Here is a 14,906-nt window from a genome sequence, read left to right on the forward strand (position 1 = left end):
CACAGCTGCAGAAAATGGAACACAGAAGAACTTCAGAGTCTTTTTTAGTGCAAACTCCAGACATTTAAACCATTCACCAGCCAAGGCCTAACAATCAGTGGATACAAGAAGGGCATAATGATCAATGCTCATTTTGACTGGTTGTCTATTCTAATTGTACTGTCCCAGGACTTAAGTATGTTACACACTTGCCTATATCTACCTGTCCATTAAAAGTCAACATAGCATTGGTTCAACTGAAAGTATTTGGAACCAGACAACCTTGGTCCAACCAGACAACCAGACAACCTTGGTCCAAAGCTCAGCTCTGTCACCAATCGTGTGACCTTAGGCTACGTCACCTCTGTTTTTTGCTTTTAATGTGGAGAAAATCGTTATACTGCTTTATAAGTCTATGTTGTAAAATAAGATAACCCAGTATTGATCCATAAAAAGGTCTTAGCACAGTACACTTTGCACTCACTCAAAATGTGTTATTAATCATTGTACTTATTTTTATTATTTATTATGATTACTATTGTTTTCATTAATATAGCAATTTTATTAAATTATCATTTAGTGCCTAGTATGTGTCAGATACTATGTTCCAATGTTGAGATGAAAAGGTGTAGTATCTACTCTCAAGGAACTCATGTATCTGACAGATAGATAGACAACCATTATAACACAAATCTGATCAGGACATTACCCTGCTTTCAATTCTTTGGCTTCCCAGGTTCTTAGAAATCTGGCCTTGCGACTGCTTTAGGTGGAGAAACATTTATTTCTACTCTCTCTCCTTCAGTCATACAGAACTCATTTTCAGTTTCCTAAACATGGCATGGTTTGGCTCAGGTCTGAGCCTTCTCTCATTCTATTCTCTGAGGCAGTATTATGATGTTTACTGATTCCTAAACTCTGTTTCAAATATAATTCAAAACAGTTTTATTTTTTATTTATATTAAAATTAAAATAGCTTTTTATCCTAGATTTTCTGATTTACAGATTGTGGATAAATTAATGGAAGCTTAATTATGTGGGGGTTTTTTATCCTTTTTTAATTTTTCTTTTTGGTTTCCCTACTTTGCAGTGCCCTAACTTGGTCCTCACTCCGCCAAGCAGATGAAACACCACAGCAGTTGACCATGCCTGGAACATTTCCTTAACCTTCTGTCGTCTCCTCACCCTACTCTACTCTCCTGCCCTCATTACTAGCTCCCCTGTCAAAACCCTTTGCACTCACTCGGATCTCATATTATCAGTTACATTTGGTTAGCCTCCCTTGATCACACAGGCTAAATTGTCCCAGTACCTAGGTGATCTACACCAGCACTTCACAAATACGAACGGCACATTAATGCCTTAGGTATCTTGCAAAAGCGCAGGTTCTAATTCAGAAGATCTAATTTTCTTTTCATTTCCAACAAGTTTCCAGGCGATGCTAACATTATTGGTCCTTCAATAGCAAAGATCTCTGTGAATACCACTTGTAGAGTAATTATAATACAGTATTTTAATTTCTCATTTACTTATTTGTATCCCCCACTAGACTTCAAACTGTGTAATATTTGGGGTGATATCTATCATATTCACTGTTATACCCTCAGGCTCTTGTTCAATACCAGATATATGTAGAGTATCTATACAATATTTCTCTTAATAAATAAATTAAGAACTTTAATGAAAGCATGTGCAACAAGATATAGTGGGAGCAGAGAGGAATGGAATAAATAGGAATATTAGGAATAGCCGGAAGTTCAAAAGGAGAGGTAAGGAGGAGTGACATTTCTATATACACCAAAATTGAATGGTCAGTGTTGGCCATATCAACAGGGTAGGAAAACTGCTAAATCCAACATGGCTGGATCCAGGAAAAGAGGTGAATGAGGCTTTCATCAGACCATGGAGGGCTAGTAGGTCATATGGAGTTCTGATAATTTTTCTAAACAGTAGTATAAACAAAATGGTTTTTGACATAGTGTCTTAATCTATTTCCTCTTGCTATAAAGGAATACCAAATACTAGGTAATTTTTGAAGGAAAGAAGTATATTTAGCTCACAGTTCTGGAGGCTAGGAAATTCAAAAGCATGGTGCCAGCATCTGGAGAGAGGTTTTGTGCTGCCATTACATGGTGGAGGACATCACATGGCAAAAGGGCAAGGGCATGTGTGTCAGCCCGGATCTCTTTTTCATCTTAAAAATCCACCAGTCCCATCATGATGACCTTATCTAATCCTACTTATCTCCCAAAGGCTTCATATCTAATCAAGATATGAATTTGGGAATTAAATTTCCAACATGGGAGACATATTCAAACAGTAACACACAGCAACCCGTTTTCGTTGCTGTTGTTATTGTTTGTTCTCTTTTAAGTTTATTTCTACAATTTCAATGCATTAACCCTGGATTACCTGGTTTGCCTCTGGCCTCTTGCTCCTGTATCAAACCCTGTTTCTTTTATATCTTAAACTCTTTGCTCCTTGTACTGGTCTTAGCCCTGAAACTTGTTTTTCTATTTCCTGATCAAGCATGACCATCCACTTGAGCTGCTATATGCACAAATTTTAAAGGTTGCATAACATCCCAGGACTGGATATAAATGCTTTATATATTCTGTATCATTGAGAATTTTTATCTATATTTTTTACCACTGTAAATAATGGGGAAATAAATTTTCCTGTACATAAAATATGGCCTGCATCTCTGATATCTTCCTTCCAATAAATTTTTAGAAATGGAATATTATGGACATTTTAAGACAACAATATACTGGAAAATATGCTTCCAGAAAGTTCATGCAAACATTGTAAAACAATGCTTAGTCCACTGTAACACAGCAACACAACACTATGTATTATGTGTTTTAAAAAACATTTGCTGATTTGATAGCCAAGAATATTTTACTGTTTACTGTAGTAAAATGTTGACAGTCAATAAATAAGGCTTACTTCAAGTTCCAAGTGCAGAGTTTTCTTGTGTCCAATTTGGTACTTCCTGTTTGGATTACCAAGTTTCAGAAACATTAATATGAAGTCAAATGACATCACAGACTATGATATGTTTCCTGGACTCAATGGTGTTAATATTAATGTATTAATAAGGTGTGTTGCTATGTGATTTCATGGAGGAACATTGAACTCGAATTTTCAGAAAGTTTAATTAAATTACCAGCTACTGTTCTGCTAGGCTGGCATGAGAATATGGCAGTGAGAAGAGCCATATTTTGAAGTATGTGTGCCAGTGTGTGTATTGGTGCTTTGACCAGTACACACATTAGTTTCATTTTCATGTACTAAGCTCTGGCACAGAATTTACGTGGTACCACTATAGTAACTTTATTTTTCTTATAAGAGTAACATTCTTTCAACCATAAGAATATAAATATGTGACTATTCCCAAATAGTTTCTGAGACTAATGGGAGAAGAGTCACAGCCCTACAATTTGCCCAACTTGGTAGAGAAAGTGTTTTCAAGGGTCTCAAGAAGTTTCCTGTGCGGAAACACAACAATAAAAAACCTTTATGTGCAAGGTATAAGCATGCACAAGTGACAACCTGTTAACATTCAGTTTGGCACATCAGCATGCATGCAGGCTTTTGGGTGTAGATAACTCAAATTGAAAGTAGTGGTGGATGGATAGTCACGTGAAGACTCTTTAGAAAATGAGTTTTGAAAACTGAAAGGGTGTCAGATAGCCCAGGCTTTGAATACTACTTGTGCCATTTATAACTGAGAAACTTAGGTAAGTTAGTTACACTCTAATTTTTGGTTTAAACATAGTTTAAGACATAAATCAAACTAATAATGGGTTCTTCTACTGAATTTATTATTGTAGAGTTGTGTAAGTCAAAAGTTGACATGGATCTCACTGAGATAAAATCAAGGAATCACCAGGCTGCATTTCTTTATGGAGGGGCTAGGGAGAAATCAATTCTCTTCTTTTCTCCTTCTGGAGGCTTCCCACATTCCGTGGCTTGTAGCCTCCTTCTGCCATCTTCAAAGCCAGCAACAGTGGATCAAATCCTTCTCATGCTGCCATCTCTCTGGTTCTCCACTTTTAAAGACTCACATGACTATATTGAATCTACCCAGCTAATCCATCTAATCTCGCCATCTCGAGTTATTTAATTTTAATCACATCTGCAAAGTCCCTTTGCAATGTAAGGTGACATATTCACAGGTTCAAGGCATTAAGACATAGGTATCTTTAGGGGCCATTATCCTGTCTACCACAAACACTTGCCCTAGTATCATGGATGTAGAATGCATAATAAAATATTATTGTTCTTGTTATTTATTGTTTTTATTACATTATGAAGAAGAAAACATCTCAGGCCATGACATTTTCAGTAGTGAAACAGACTTGATAGTGGGGAGGAGATAATATCGGAAGCAGGGAGAATGGTTAGGAAACTACTGAAGTTACCCAAGTGAGAGATAATTGTGACTTAAATAAAGGTGACATTTCTGGAGAGGATAAAGAGTGATCAATTTCTGATTGTATTTTTCAAAGAGATTGACAAAATTTACCAGTGGATTAAATGCAGGGTGTAAGAGACAAACTGAGAATGAATCAAAGACCCATATGCCCAAGTGTGGTCCAAAATTGGTGGGAATATCTAAGGATCTAAAGAGACCATAAGGAGACAAGATGGACAACTTATAGCAATCTATGCATTCTATTTATTAAAGACTAATGAGAGCAATAGTAAACTGACAGAAGGTGACATCATTGGCCAAATCAATCACCCACCTACCTGCAATTTTTCTTGGTATAATACAAGATTTTCAAAATTTGACTATAAGTAGACAGAATCCCAAATTATTGTGACTAATTCTCTTCAACCTAGTAGGTTGGGACTTCAAAATATAAAATAGGTCAAATTATAAAAAAGTAAATGAAACTGTATTTTATACACAACTAAGTTGTGAACTAAGATTTTTACCTACTGTATTCACCAAGCATTTGGTTCATGCCTCTAGGATAACCTTATCATTGGTTAACAGGTAATTATTGGTTAACCTGTCTATCTTCTACACTAAAATCCTAAACAGAATTATGGTATATTCTTAAAAAAAACTCTATCACTGAGTATAATGTTTAGAATATGGGACATTCTTATGAAATATTTACTGGATATATGTATGGATGAGTAAATGAATTATTTTTTATCTATAAGAGAAAGACTGCTGCTGCAAAGAACCACAGGTAGGCTAATGAAACCATACTGCTGTGAATAATCATGGATACTGAGGAGTTAAGGGGTGGAGTTGGACTCTCACTCATAATAGGAGATGTCATTTAGCAATTTGCTACAATATTTCATTTTTTAAAATCTCCTTCAGAGTGGCTGCTAGTGATTATGAGTTTCCTTTTAAGGGTAATAAAAATGTTCTAAAATTGAATTGTGATGATGGTTCTTGCACAGTTCTGTGACTTTACTAAAAACAATTGAATCATACACTATAAATGGGTGAATTTTATAGTATGTAAATGATATATCAATAAAGCTGTTAAATAAAAAAGCTTTTGAGTGAAACGACACATGAACAAAAGGTTACATCAGCCCATAAAGCACATAGCCACCATAAGTAATTGCATAATGGAACAGATATAAAAGGACTGTATGAGGCAAAAGAAGTCTTCTGGGAATCTCCACACCCTGAAGACACAGTGAGTTAGCACCACCACCAGGAATTGGCCTCTCAGCTCTGTGCCTGTCTCCAGTCAGGCTGGAATAAGTCTCCTCATATTTGCAAGCTCGGCCCTCCCCTGGAATCTAAAGCCTCCTCAGCCTTCTGAGTCAGCCTGAAAGGAACAGGCCGAACTGCTGTATGGGCTCTGTAAGTAAAATTGTTTTGTTCAGAGAAAATGCTTGACTCTAGATGAATTGGACTTTCTCACCCACAGGGAATAATTTCCTCAAAATGTGCAGAATTAGATAGATGTTGGTATGGTGGGCTGAGGAGGATGGTAGAATTTCAGAATTATTTATTCCCAGGAAATACGTAGAGAATGGGTATTTCGTTCTGCCTGATATAGGTTGGATAACTTGTTTTTAGTCAAATGGTTTAATCAGTGTGCTAATATATTTATCACAGTCAGTGAATCTCATTTCTATGCCCAATAACTATTACTAAAAGTGAAAATTTAGCAATTTCGAACGCGTTGCCTGTCAGCTACTGGTATTAGACACAGTGCATATCCTGTCTTATAGATGAGGAAACTGGTCACAGAAAGTTTATATTACTTGTAGATTTCAGTAAAACAATTGTTTTTGAGAGCACGAGCTTTGGAATTAAAAAGACCTGAGTTAAAAATTCAGCTCTGACTTTCACTAGTTGTGTGTGATTTCAAATATGTTTCAGAACTTCTGATACTCAGTGTCTTTACCAGAAAAATGAATTTAAAGTGAATCTAATAATACTTGTCACATGATGATATAGTAAGAATTAAAATAATGCTTATAAGGCACTGAGGACAATAATGTTCACAGAACAAGTGTCCAGTAAATGGTAGCTATTTCTATAAGTAATATTTTTATTAATGGTGTAGATGGTCTCAAAACTAGTTAATGTTTGAGCAAGAATCTGAACCCAGGTCAGTCACACATGACAGCCATACCATTGACAATAGCATGGAGAATACTGATGACACTATACGGTCTAGTTCAGCAGATTAAGACAGCCACAAGCTATAGCTTATAATAGTGCAATGAAAGAGGAGCATCATTGTAATCTGAGTGGGCAGGAAAATTAGTTGAGAGAATATAGCTTATTTCACAAGAGAGAAAATGAAGGTATATATGGATTGGAGAGGATGGGTCAGAAAGATTCGAGAGTGAAGGCAGCACAAAAGAGAAGCTTGGGGGAAATTTAGTGCCTCCTTCTAAGAATATTCATTAGTACCTCTCTTGTCTTAGATATAAACACTTAAGATTTTTTCAATGTAAGAAAAATGCAATGAAATAACAGCTTCAAGTACCCACTAGTAACAATTGCTTGGCCTTCTTATATAGACATCCCGAGATTCTCATCTTTTACATTTCAGGAGTAGAATCAATTAAAAACTAATCTTTATATGTAAGGGATGAGAGAGAGAAAGAGGAGGGTGTGTGTGTGCGCACATGTGTGTGCGTGTGGTGGGTAGTAATTTTAATTCAATGATTTACTAGAGTTCGATGTCATTTGCTGATAAATGAAGCAGGAGGAAGAGCCAGGTTTGGAGGGGAGGAGAGAATGAGTTCCATTTGTCTCATATAGAAGTTGAAGTAACTGAGTGATGATGGGTGGAGATGTCCCTCAGGGGTAGCCACAGTATTTTATTTACTTTTTATTCACCACATGAAGCAAGGAGATTTGTTCTCCAAAATGCTGTCAATTATTTTTCTAAATTACAGGTTTGATTGCTTCACTGTATTTTCATGTCTCATTACTACCTTTACGCTTAAAACCAGAAACTTTGCCACAGCATTAAAGATTCTGCTAACTTTTAAAATACAGAACTCCGGAGATGCCATAATTAGATTGCAGATTTATGAGTCTTCTGGATATAAGTGCTATTTAAAGCCATGAGAATAACCAAGATATCTCAAGGAGAGCATATGAAAAGCAAGAAAAGAAGAGGTACTTCTTGGGAGAAAAGCAGACTCCTCTAGAATCCCACAATTTAAAAGGCAGAGAACAAAACTATTGTTTGACAAACAGGAAAAAAAAAACACCTCACAGAATAACCATCACTGAAGCTAATGAAGGAGAAAGTTTCAAGGAGGAGGAGGTAAACATTCCTGAAAGTTGAGATGAGGGAGAGAAAAACAAATCTGAGATTAAACTTTTGGACTTGGCATGTAGAAAATCATGGGTGACATCATTTGGAGGATTTTCAGAGTCATTAGGGAAAGAATTCAGATTGTTACTGAAGGTGAAGGAATAATAAACAAAAGCGGACTGTTCTCCAAAGGAATTTTTATCCTTATAAAAGATACAGCAGGAAATTGAGAGAGAAACAGGGCTTATGTCTTGTATCCCTCACTATCAAAGCACAAGGCTAATTATGAAAACTATTCAATATATCCTGGTTGAAATGAATGGTTTGGAAGTATCTATATAAAACTGTGGGAAGCTTTTATTGTTGAGTTAGAATAAAACTTGAGTATTGCAGACTGCAAAAAAGCAACCGGTGGTACTAAACAAAATACTAAAGAGGAAAAGGAATTTTGTTGGCATTAAATGAGAAGAGATGGAAAATGATTTATTTATTAAAAACAAAGCTCCTTGCTTCCAGTGGTCAATAAAAGGTGAATAAAATGTTTAGAAATGTCTGTCTCTTGATGCTCTGCAAAAATTTAAGTTCATTGCACTTTCCATGGAATTCAAGATTTTCATGATTTGACCTCTGGTGCTTTCTCTAGCTTCATTTCCCACAGCACCTAGCCTCACATTTAAGACTTCGATATACCCCTTCTCTTGTAATTATCCAACAAACTGGCTTATATTATTCTTTCATTCATGTCTCTCCTCATTTTATCAACGGCACTGCAAAAGCACACTTCTCCTGTTTTTCATCCTTATAAACTCACATCTACCCATCAAAACTTCACACAGTTATAAATCATACATTCTGTTAAGATTCTTAGAACTAGTTCTTCTTGACACACATAGACACATTCATGTGTGCACACACTCCAAATATGCCACTCCACACTATTATCTCTTCTGCCTTGTCGATTAGATACATCCTATCCTTATACACTCTACAACTAGTAGCATTTATCTGTTTGTCTCTGACACTGCTGATAGACACTGTCTGGCATATAGTAGATATTTAAAATTAGTCATTTTTTATTTTCAGTAAGAGTCCCTAGACTCTTGACACAGCAAGCTCAGCTCCCTGCATATGTGTGTGTGTGTATATATATATATATATAGTTCAGTTCAGTTTGAACTGAACTAAGTGTTTCTGGTTGATAGGAGCTAAAGTGGAGTTATTGGCTAGGAAAAAGAATAAGGTACCCTCGTCTCTGAGTCCAGCGTGAATGTAGGAAGGGTGCAGGAAGCTATGGTTGTAAAGTGATGGAAAGGAGAGAAATCATTTTTTTTGCTAGGCCCAACACAGATCAGATCAAAATATATACAGTATGGTTTTCTTTTATTTTGTTTATGATCTCTCAGCAAGAAAGAGGGAAAAAACTGCCAAAAAGAATGAAAATAGGCAATGAATAAATTGTTGAAATGAGGTAATGGGAGCTATGAAGAAGTTAGGATGAAAGAGACATTATTCAAATAGCAATTTAATTTTTTTAAGTGGTTATGTAAAATGTCCTACAACACAATGACAAAAATTACAACTCAGACATTGCGTAGGAATTAAAAATCATGAAAGCCAAAATTAATTGAAGTAAATGGAGCCCCTCTCTACTTTCATAACCATTTTTATTACATCACTGTTTATGAGATATTGAAGTTATTGAACAACGGTTCTGCTCTTTCTCCCTCACTGGATTATAAACTCTCTAAGTGGGGTTTTATTTGTGTTGTCCTTTAGCTTCTAACATAGCACTATGTAAGATCCAGATACTCAGTTAATGTCCCTGAGAGAGTAAAGCAAGATCAAGAGAAGAAGTGTTACAAGTGCATTATTGCTCAACAGTTTTTTGTTTGTTTGTTTGTTTGTTTGTTTGTTTGAGACGGAGTCTCGCTCTGTCGCCCAGGTTGGAGTGCAGTGGCGCCATCTCGGTTCACTGCAAGCTCCACCTTCCAGGTTCACTCCATTCTCCTGCCTCAGCCTCCCCAGTAGCTGGGACTACAGGCACCCACCACCACGCCCGGCTAATTTTTTGTATTTTTAGTAGAGACGAGGTTTCACTGTGTTAGCCAGGATGGTCTCAATCTCCTGACCTCGTGATCCACCCGCCTCGGCCTCCCAAAGTTCTGGGATTACAGGCGTGAGCCACCGCACCCAGCCTGCTCAACATTTTTACACATGCTGTTCTGAAAGCCTGGGAATTCTTCATCTCAACTTATATAAAACAGAAATCTTTCAAGCACTGCTTTTTCTAGAAAGCCTTCTCCAAATACTACAAATCTACTGAATGCTCTCTTTCTGTTAATTCCTTTTTAGTGTGTTTTGGTTTTTAAAAATTATTTTACCTTATTTCTAGTTGACAAATAATATGGTATACATTTGTGGGGTAAAATGTGATGTTGTAACACACGTATGCATTGTGGAATGATCAAATCATGCTAATTATCATATCCATCACCTCAAATATTTATCATTTCTTTGTGGTGTGAACATTTAAAATTCTCTCTTTTAGTTTTTTTGAAATATACTATATATTAACTATAATTCTTATGTCTCTAAGAGGTTTGATCATACATTTTAGATATTTTCATCACTCCCCTGAGGACACTGTCATTACTATAAATTTCAGAATCTAAAGCTATAGTTTCATTATTTGGCCAAATCATGTAATCTAAAATTTCTTGTTTTTCATCTAGTTTTCTGTTAATTTTAGTTAAATCCCACCCCCACCCCCCCTTTTTTTTCACTAAGACTTCTTCCGGTGATCCTTGAGGCGGCACTTTATCAGGGTGAATGTGTGAGTCTGGATATGCTGAGGGTCTTCTCCATCCTCTCTTTTATCAACACTTACTGTCAGCCACCCAGCACCCTTTCTTTTCCCCTGAAGAAAAGTTACCCTGCAACTGGCTCCCTCTCATTGATTGAGCCCTCTGCAGCCAAAACTCTAATCTCTGTTTTTCCCTAGACCCCTGTCTTCAACTCAACCATACCCATCTATCTACCTTTCTGCAATTCTCTACTCTATGAAAAAAGAAATATGATGTTTGCAATAAAGTTATATTTTTCCCTCCAAAACAAAACAGTAACATTCAATTAGGTATCTCCTAAGAAGTATGTCTTAACAAAATAGAGAGATTCTGTTCTGGAGAGCTAGTCTTCCAGCAGACTGAAGAGAGAACTGTGTTGGAACAGGGCAGCCCATTATATCAGGCGGGGGCAGCCTCCTGTCTTCCTAAGCCTGGTGGGAGTTCTGTGTTCTAATTCACCATCTCTTCCAAATGTGATGCCAGGTATCACATTGTAAGGGTTTCTTTAATGGTTAGATGCTGAAGCCATTTATTTGTCACTTCCTATGTGTTACTTTGTATTATAATGATCTCTTTCTTCATATTTTGTGGCTTCCCGAATTGTCTGTAAATGTCTGTGCTTTCCACACTTATGACCAATGTAACATTGCTGTTCCACAGCCCCAGTGTATTTTTCTCTGGTGCCAACCATAGAGGAAAAATAATGCACTACCTCTTTAGCACAATTTAAACATGCCAGAAAGAATGAAATGTGATTGGCAAACTCGGGGTAAAGTGTTTATTCTTAGTTTGGTTATCTATGGCTAGAATGATCAGAGGACTGGTCACATGATATAAATATAGCTGCCAGCAAAGGGCCCTAGAGAAGAAAGATTGTACACTGAGGCAAATTCAAAAACAAAGCAAAGTGCCCACTACAGCAGTTGAAATCTGACATTTTTTAATCAATTTAAATGAGCCATTCATAGTTTCATATATATAAATACTCATCAGTTTTCTGTACAATAAAATTATTTTAATTCGATCAATACGCAAACGAATGTAGCTTTTTTTTTGTTTTAAGCTCTCATCTTGTTCTGTACTTTTAATTCATCATGTCAACTTTGCAGAATATCACCTCCACTTCCATCATTTTCCTGCTTACTGGTGTTCCTGGGCTGGAAGTCTTCCACACCTGGATCTCCATTCCCTTCTGCTTCCTCTATGTAACTGCTCTCTTGGGAAACAGCCTGATCCTCTTTGCTATCATCACTCAGCCCAGCCTCCACGAACCCATGTACTATTTCCTCTCCATGCTGTCCGCCACTGACCTCGGCCTATCCATATCCACTCTGGTCACCATGCTGGGTATATTCTGGTTCAATGTGAGAGAAATCAGCTTTAATGCCTGCTTGTCCCAGATGTTTTTTATTAAATTCTTCACTGTCATGGAATCCTCAGTACTGTTGGCCATGGCTTTTGATCGTTTTGTGGCCATTACTAATCCCCTTAGGTATGCCATGATTTTAACTGACTCCAGAATAGCTCAAATTGGAGTGGCAAGTGTCATCAAGGGGATCCTAATGCTGACACCAATGGTAGCACTTCTTATAAGACTTTCCTACTGCCACAGCCAAGTACTCCACCACTCCTACTGCTACCACCCTGATGTGATGAAGCTCTCATGCACAGACACCAGAATCAACAGTGCAGTTGGGTTGACTGCCATGTTCTCTACTGTTGGTGTAGACTCAGTTCTCATCCTCCTTTCTTATGTTTTGATCATTAGGACTGTCCTTAGCATTGCTTCCCCAGAAGATCGGAAGAAAACCTTCAGTACATGTGTCTCCCACATTGTGGCTGTTGCTATATATTACATTCCATTGATCAGCCTGTCCTTTGTTCACAGATTTGGGAAACAAGCCCCAGCCTATGTACATACTATGATTGCTAACACCTACCTGCTGATCCCCCCTGTGATGAACCCTGTCATCTACAGTGTGAAAACCAAACAGATACGTAGAGCTGTGATAAAAATTCTCCATTCCAAAGAAACATAAAATTGTAGAATTCTAGCACTAGATGGACCCCTCGAGATGGTATACTTCAGGTCATGTTTCCAATTAAAAACAAAAAACGACCAAAGAACTGGTGCCCATTGAAGCTAAGCATATAATCATTTAAAGTTAAAGCTGGAATGTATCTAGAACATCAGCTAGTTTGACTACTTTATTTTCCAGATGAGGAGGTGAAGACATGGGATGGAAGAGAGGAACAGCCTAAAATTAGCCTTATATATAAAATTTCTCCTTCTCACACCACTGTTGGGTGCAAACTGTTGTTGCCTTCTGTCCCTGCCAACACCCTTTCTATTATTATCTCATCTACTTCATAGCAGTTAGAATGACACATTATAGAAAAGTCACTCCTTTGTGAGAAATAGGTAGTATTTTCCAACTGTTCTAGTAATTTCAATTGCCATTTATTATTTGCTCTGACAAGTCATGGTTCTAAGTGTTTTTTATATGTATTAACACATTTTATATCTAAAACAATAAGATAATCACTTTATCAATAAGAAAATTGAGGCATGAAATGTTAAGTAGCTTGCTTAAACAAGTAGTAACTGGTGTTGCTGATGGCAGAGCACATCTATGCAGACTGACTCCAGAGTCCCCTACACTCTTAACTTTAATGCTATATTGCTACCTATAATATAATATATAGGTATATAATTTATATATAATTTATATTTGTAAAAATTATATGAACTCATATATATAAACTTATATTTATAAATTATGTACTTATGTAAATTATACTTATATTTATAAATATAAAAATAGAGAGAAGTTCAGGCAATTTTTAATAGGAAACATAAAGAAGTAAAAAATTAATTAAAAAAAAACACAACTCTAACCTCTAGAAATTTTCAGTCAAATTAGGGAGAAAAAGCCCAAATCAAATCTTCAAACCTTACAGATATATTTCTACCTGATGATCTTTCCTGACTCAAGCATATTTAAGCATTTCTGTCAGCCCTCCATCAACATTCTGCCCCAGCAGAAATGGAAAGTGACGACAAATGAATTATGGTCATTTACTCATGAATTTTTTAATTTGTGTCATAATGGTCATGTAATGGCTTAATTCAGAAAGATAATTCATTCCACCCTGGGTGTGTCCGTTAATTCTCAAAATTTTTAAAGCATATATTTCAATGCCACACTAATATCATTAATTTAAAATGGGCTGTATAGTTGGTATCAGGTCCAGAAAGGAAGTAGAAGTAATCATTCATATCTACAGGCTTGCCCCCTCACTTTATGCAGATCTCTGCCAACTGCACCTTATTACAGGGCCCTTGATGTTATAATAATTATAATAGTAATACCTCTCCCTCAATTTCTTCCTGTATTCACTCTCATCCTTACTTGCCTTATTTTTAATTTTTAGCATTTTTATTCCCCAACATATTACATATATGCTGTTTCTTTTCTGGTTTCCTCATCATTCCCCGTAGGAAATTTATTAAGTGACTATAGTACTTATAGTACTGTAAGAATTATGTCAAATCCTCAGCCTGTTTGACAACAACATTTCAGTTTCAATTATTGTTAGTCTTCATCTTTATATGTTGGAATGTCCTGGGACTTTGTTCTCAGACCTTGTTGCTTTGTCATAATCCCTTCCTTGGTCATCCCATCCAGTATCATGTCTTTAACTACCATCTCTATGCTGACAAAATCCAAATTAATATTTGTAGTTCAGACTTATCCCACTGCCTATATATCAATATCACTACTTGAATGTCTCATAATCATCTTAGAATCAACGTCTAATATATACTAATATTCCCATCAAGGAAAAAGCATGCTCACCCACAGTCTTCCCTAACTCAGTAACTCTACCTTCCAGTTTGTTGAGACAAAGCACTTGGAGTTATCCCTGATGCCTTTCTATCACCCCGATGCTACATCTAACCTATTAGTAAATCCTGGTGACCCTTTCTTCTAGATATCTCCGATATTGATGTCTAAAATCGAGTCAATTTATACCACCTCTACTGCTACCACTGTGATGCAAGCCATCATCTTGGACCTGAATTATTATAACAGCCTTCTGGTGGGTCTTCCTTCATCCACATTTGCTTTACAGTCTATTTCTCCCCACAGTGAAGTTAGACTGATTAGTTTAATGCACAAGGCAGATCAAGTTCAATATACCCCAATGGCATCCTGTCTTACCCAGGAAAAATTCACAGTCACTGTAAAAGCATATAAATATCTATATGATCTATATTCCCTCCATCAGCCCAGTATCATCTTCTACTACT

At 36.6% G+C, this 14,906-nt stretch overlaps 1 protein-coding gene across 1 annotated transcript; it reads left to right on the forward strand.

Moving 5' to 3' along the window:
• Window positions 1-5,623: 5,623 nt before the first annotated feature.
• On the forward strand, window positions 5,624-12,965 carry LOC129484549 (olfactory receptor 51F2). The gene is made up of 2 exons (XM_055282727.1): window positions 5,624-5,824; window positions 11,701-12,965. Exons 1-2 carry the CDS (start codon window positions 5,816-5,818, stop codon window positions 12,628-12,630), a joined length of 939 nt encoding a protein of 312 aa, XP_055138702.1. The 5' UTR covers window positions 5,624-5,815; the 3' UTR covers window positions 12,631-12,965.
• Window positions 12,966-14,906: the final 1,941 nt, after the last annotated feature.

This window comes from Symphalangus syndactylus, chromosome 6 (assembly GCF_028878055.3).
Source record: "Symphalangus syndactylus isolate Jambi chromosome 6, NHGRI_mSymSyn1-v2.1_pri, whole genome shotgun sequence".
Taxonomy (NCBI): Eukaryota; Metazoa; Chordata; class Mammalia; order Primates; family Hylobatidae; genus Symphalangus; species Symphalangus syndactylus.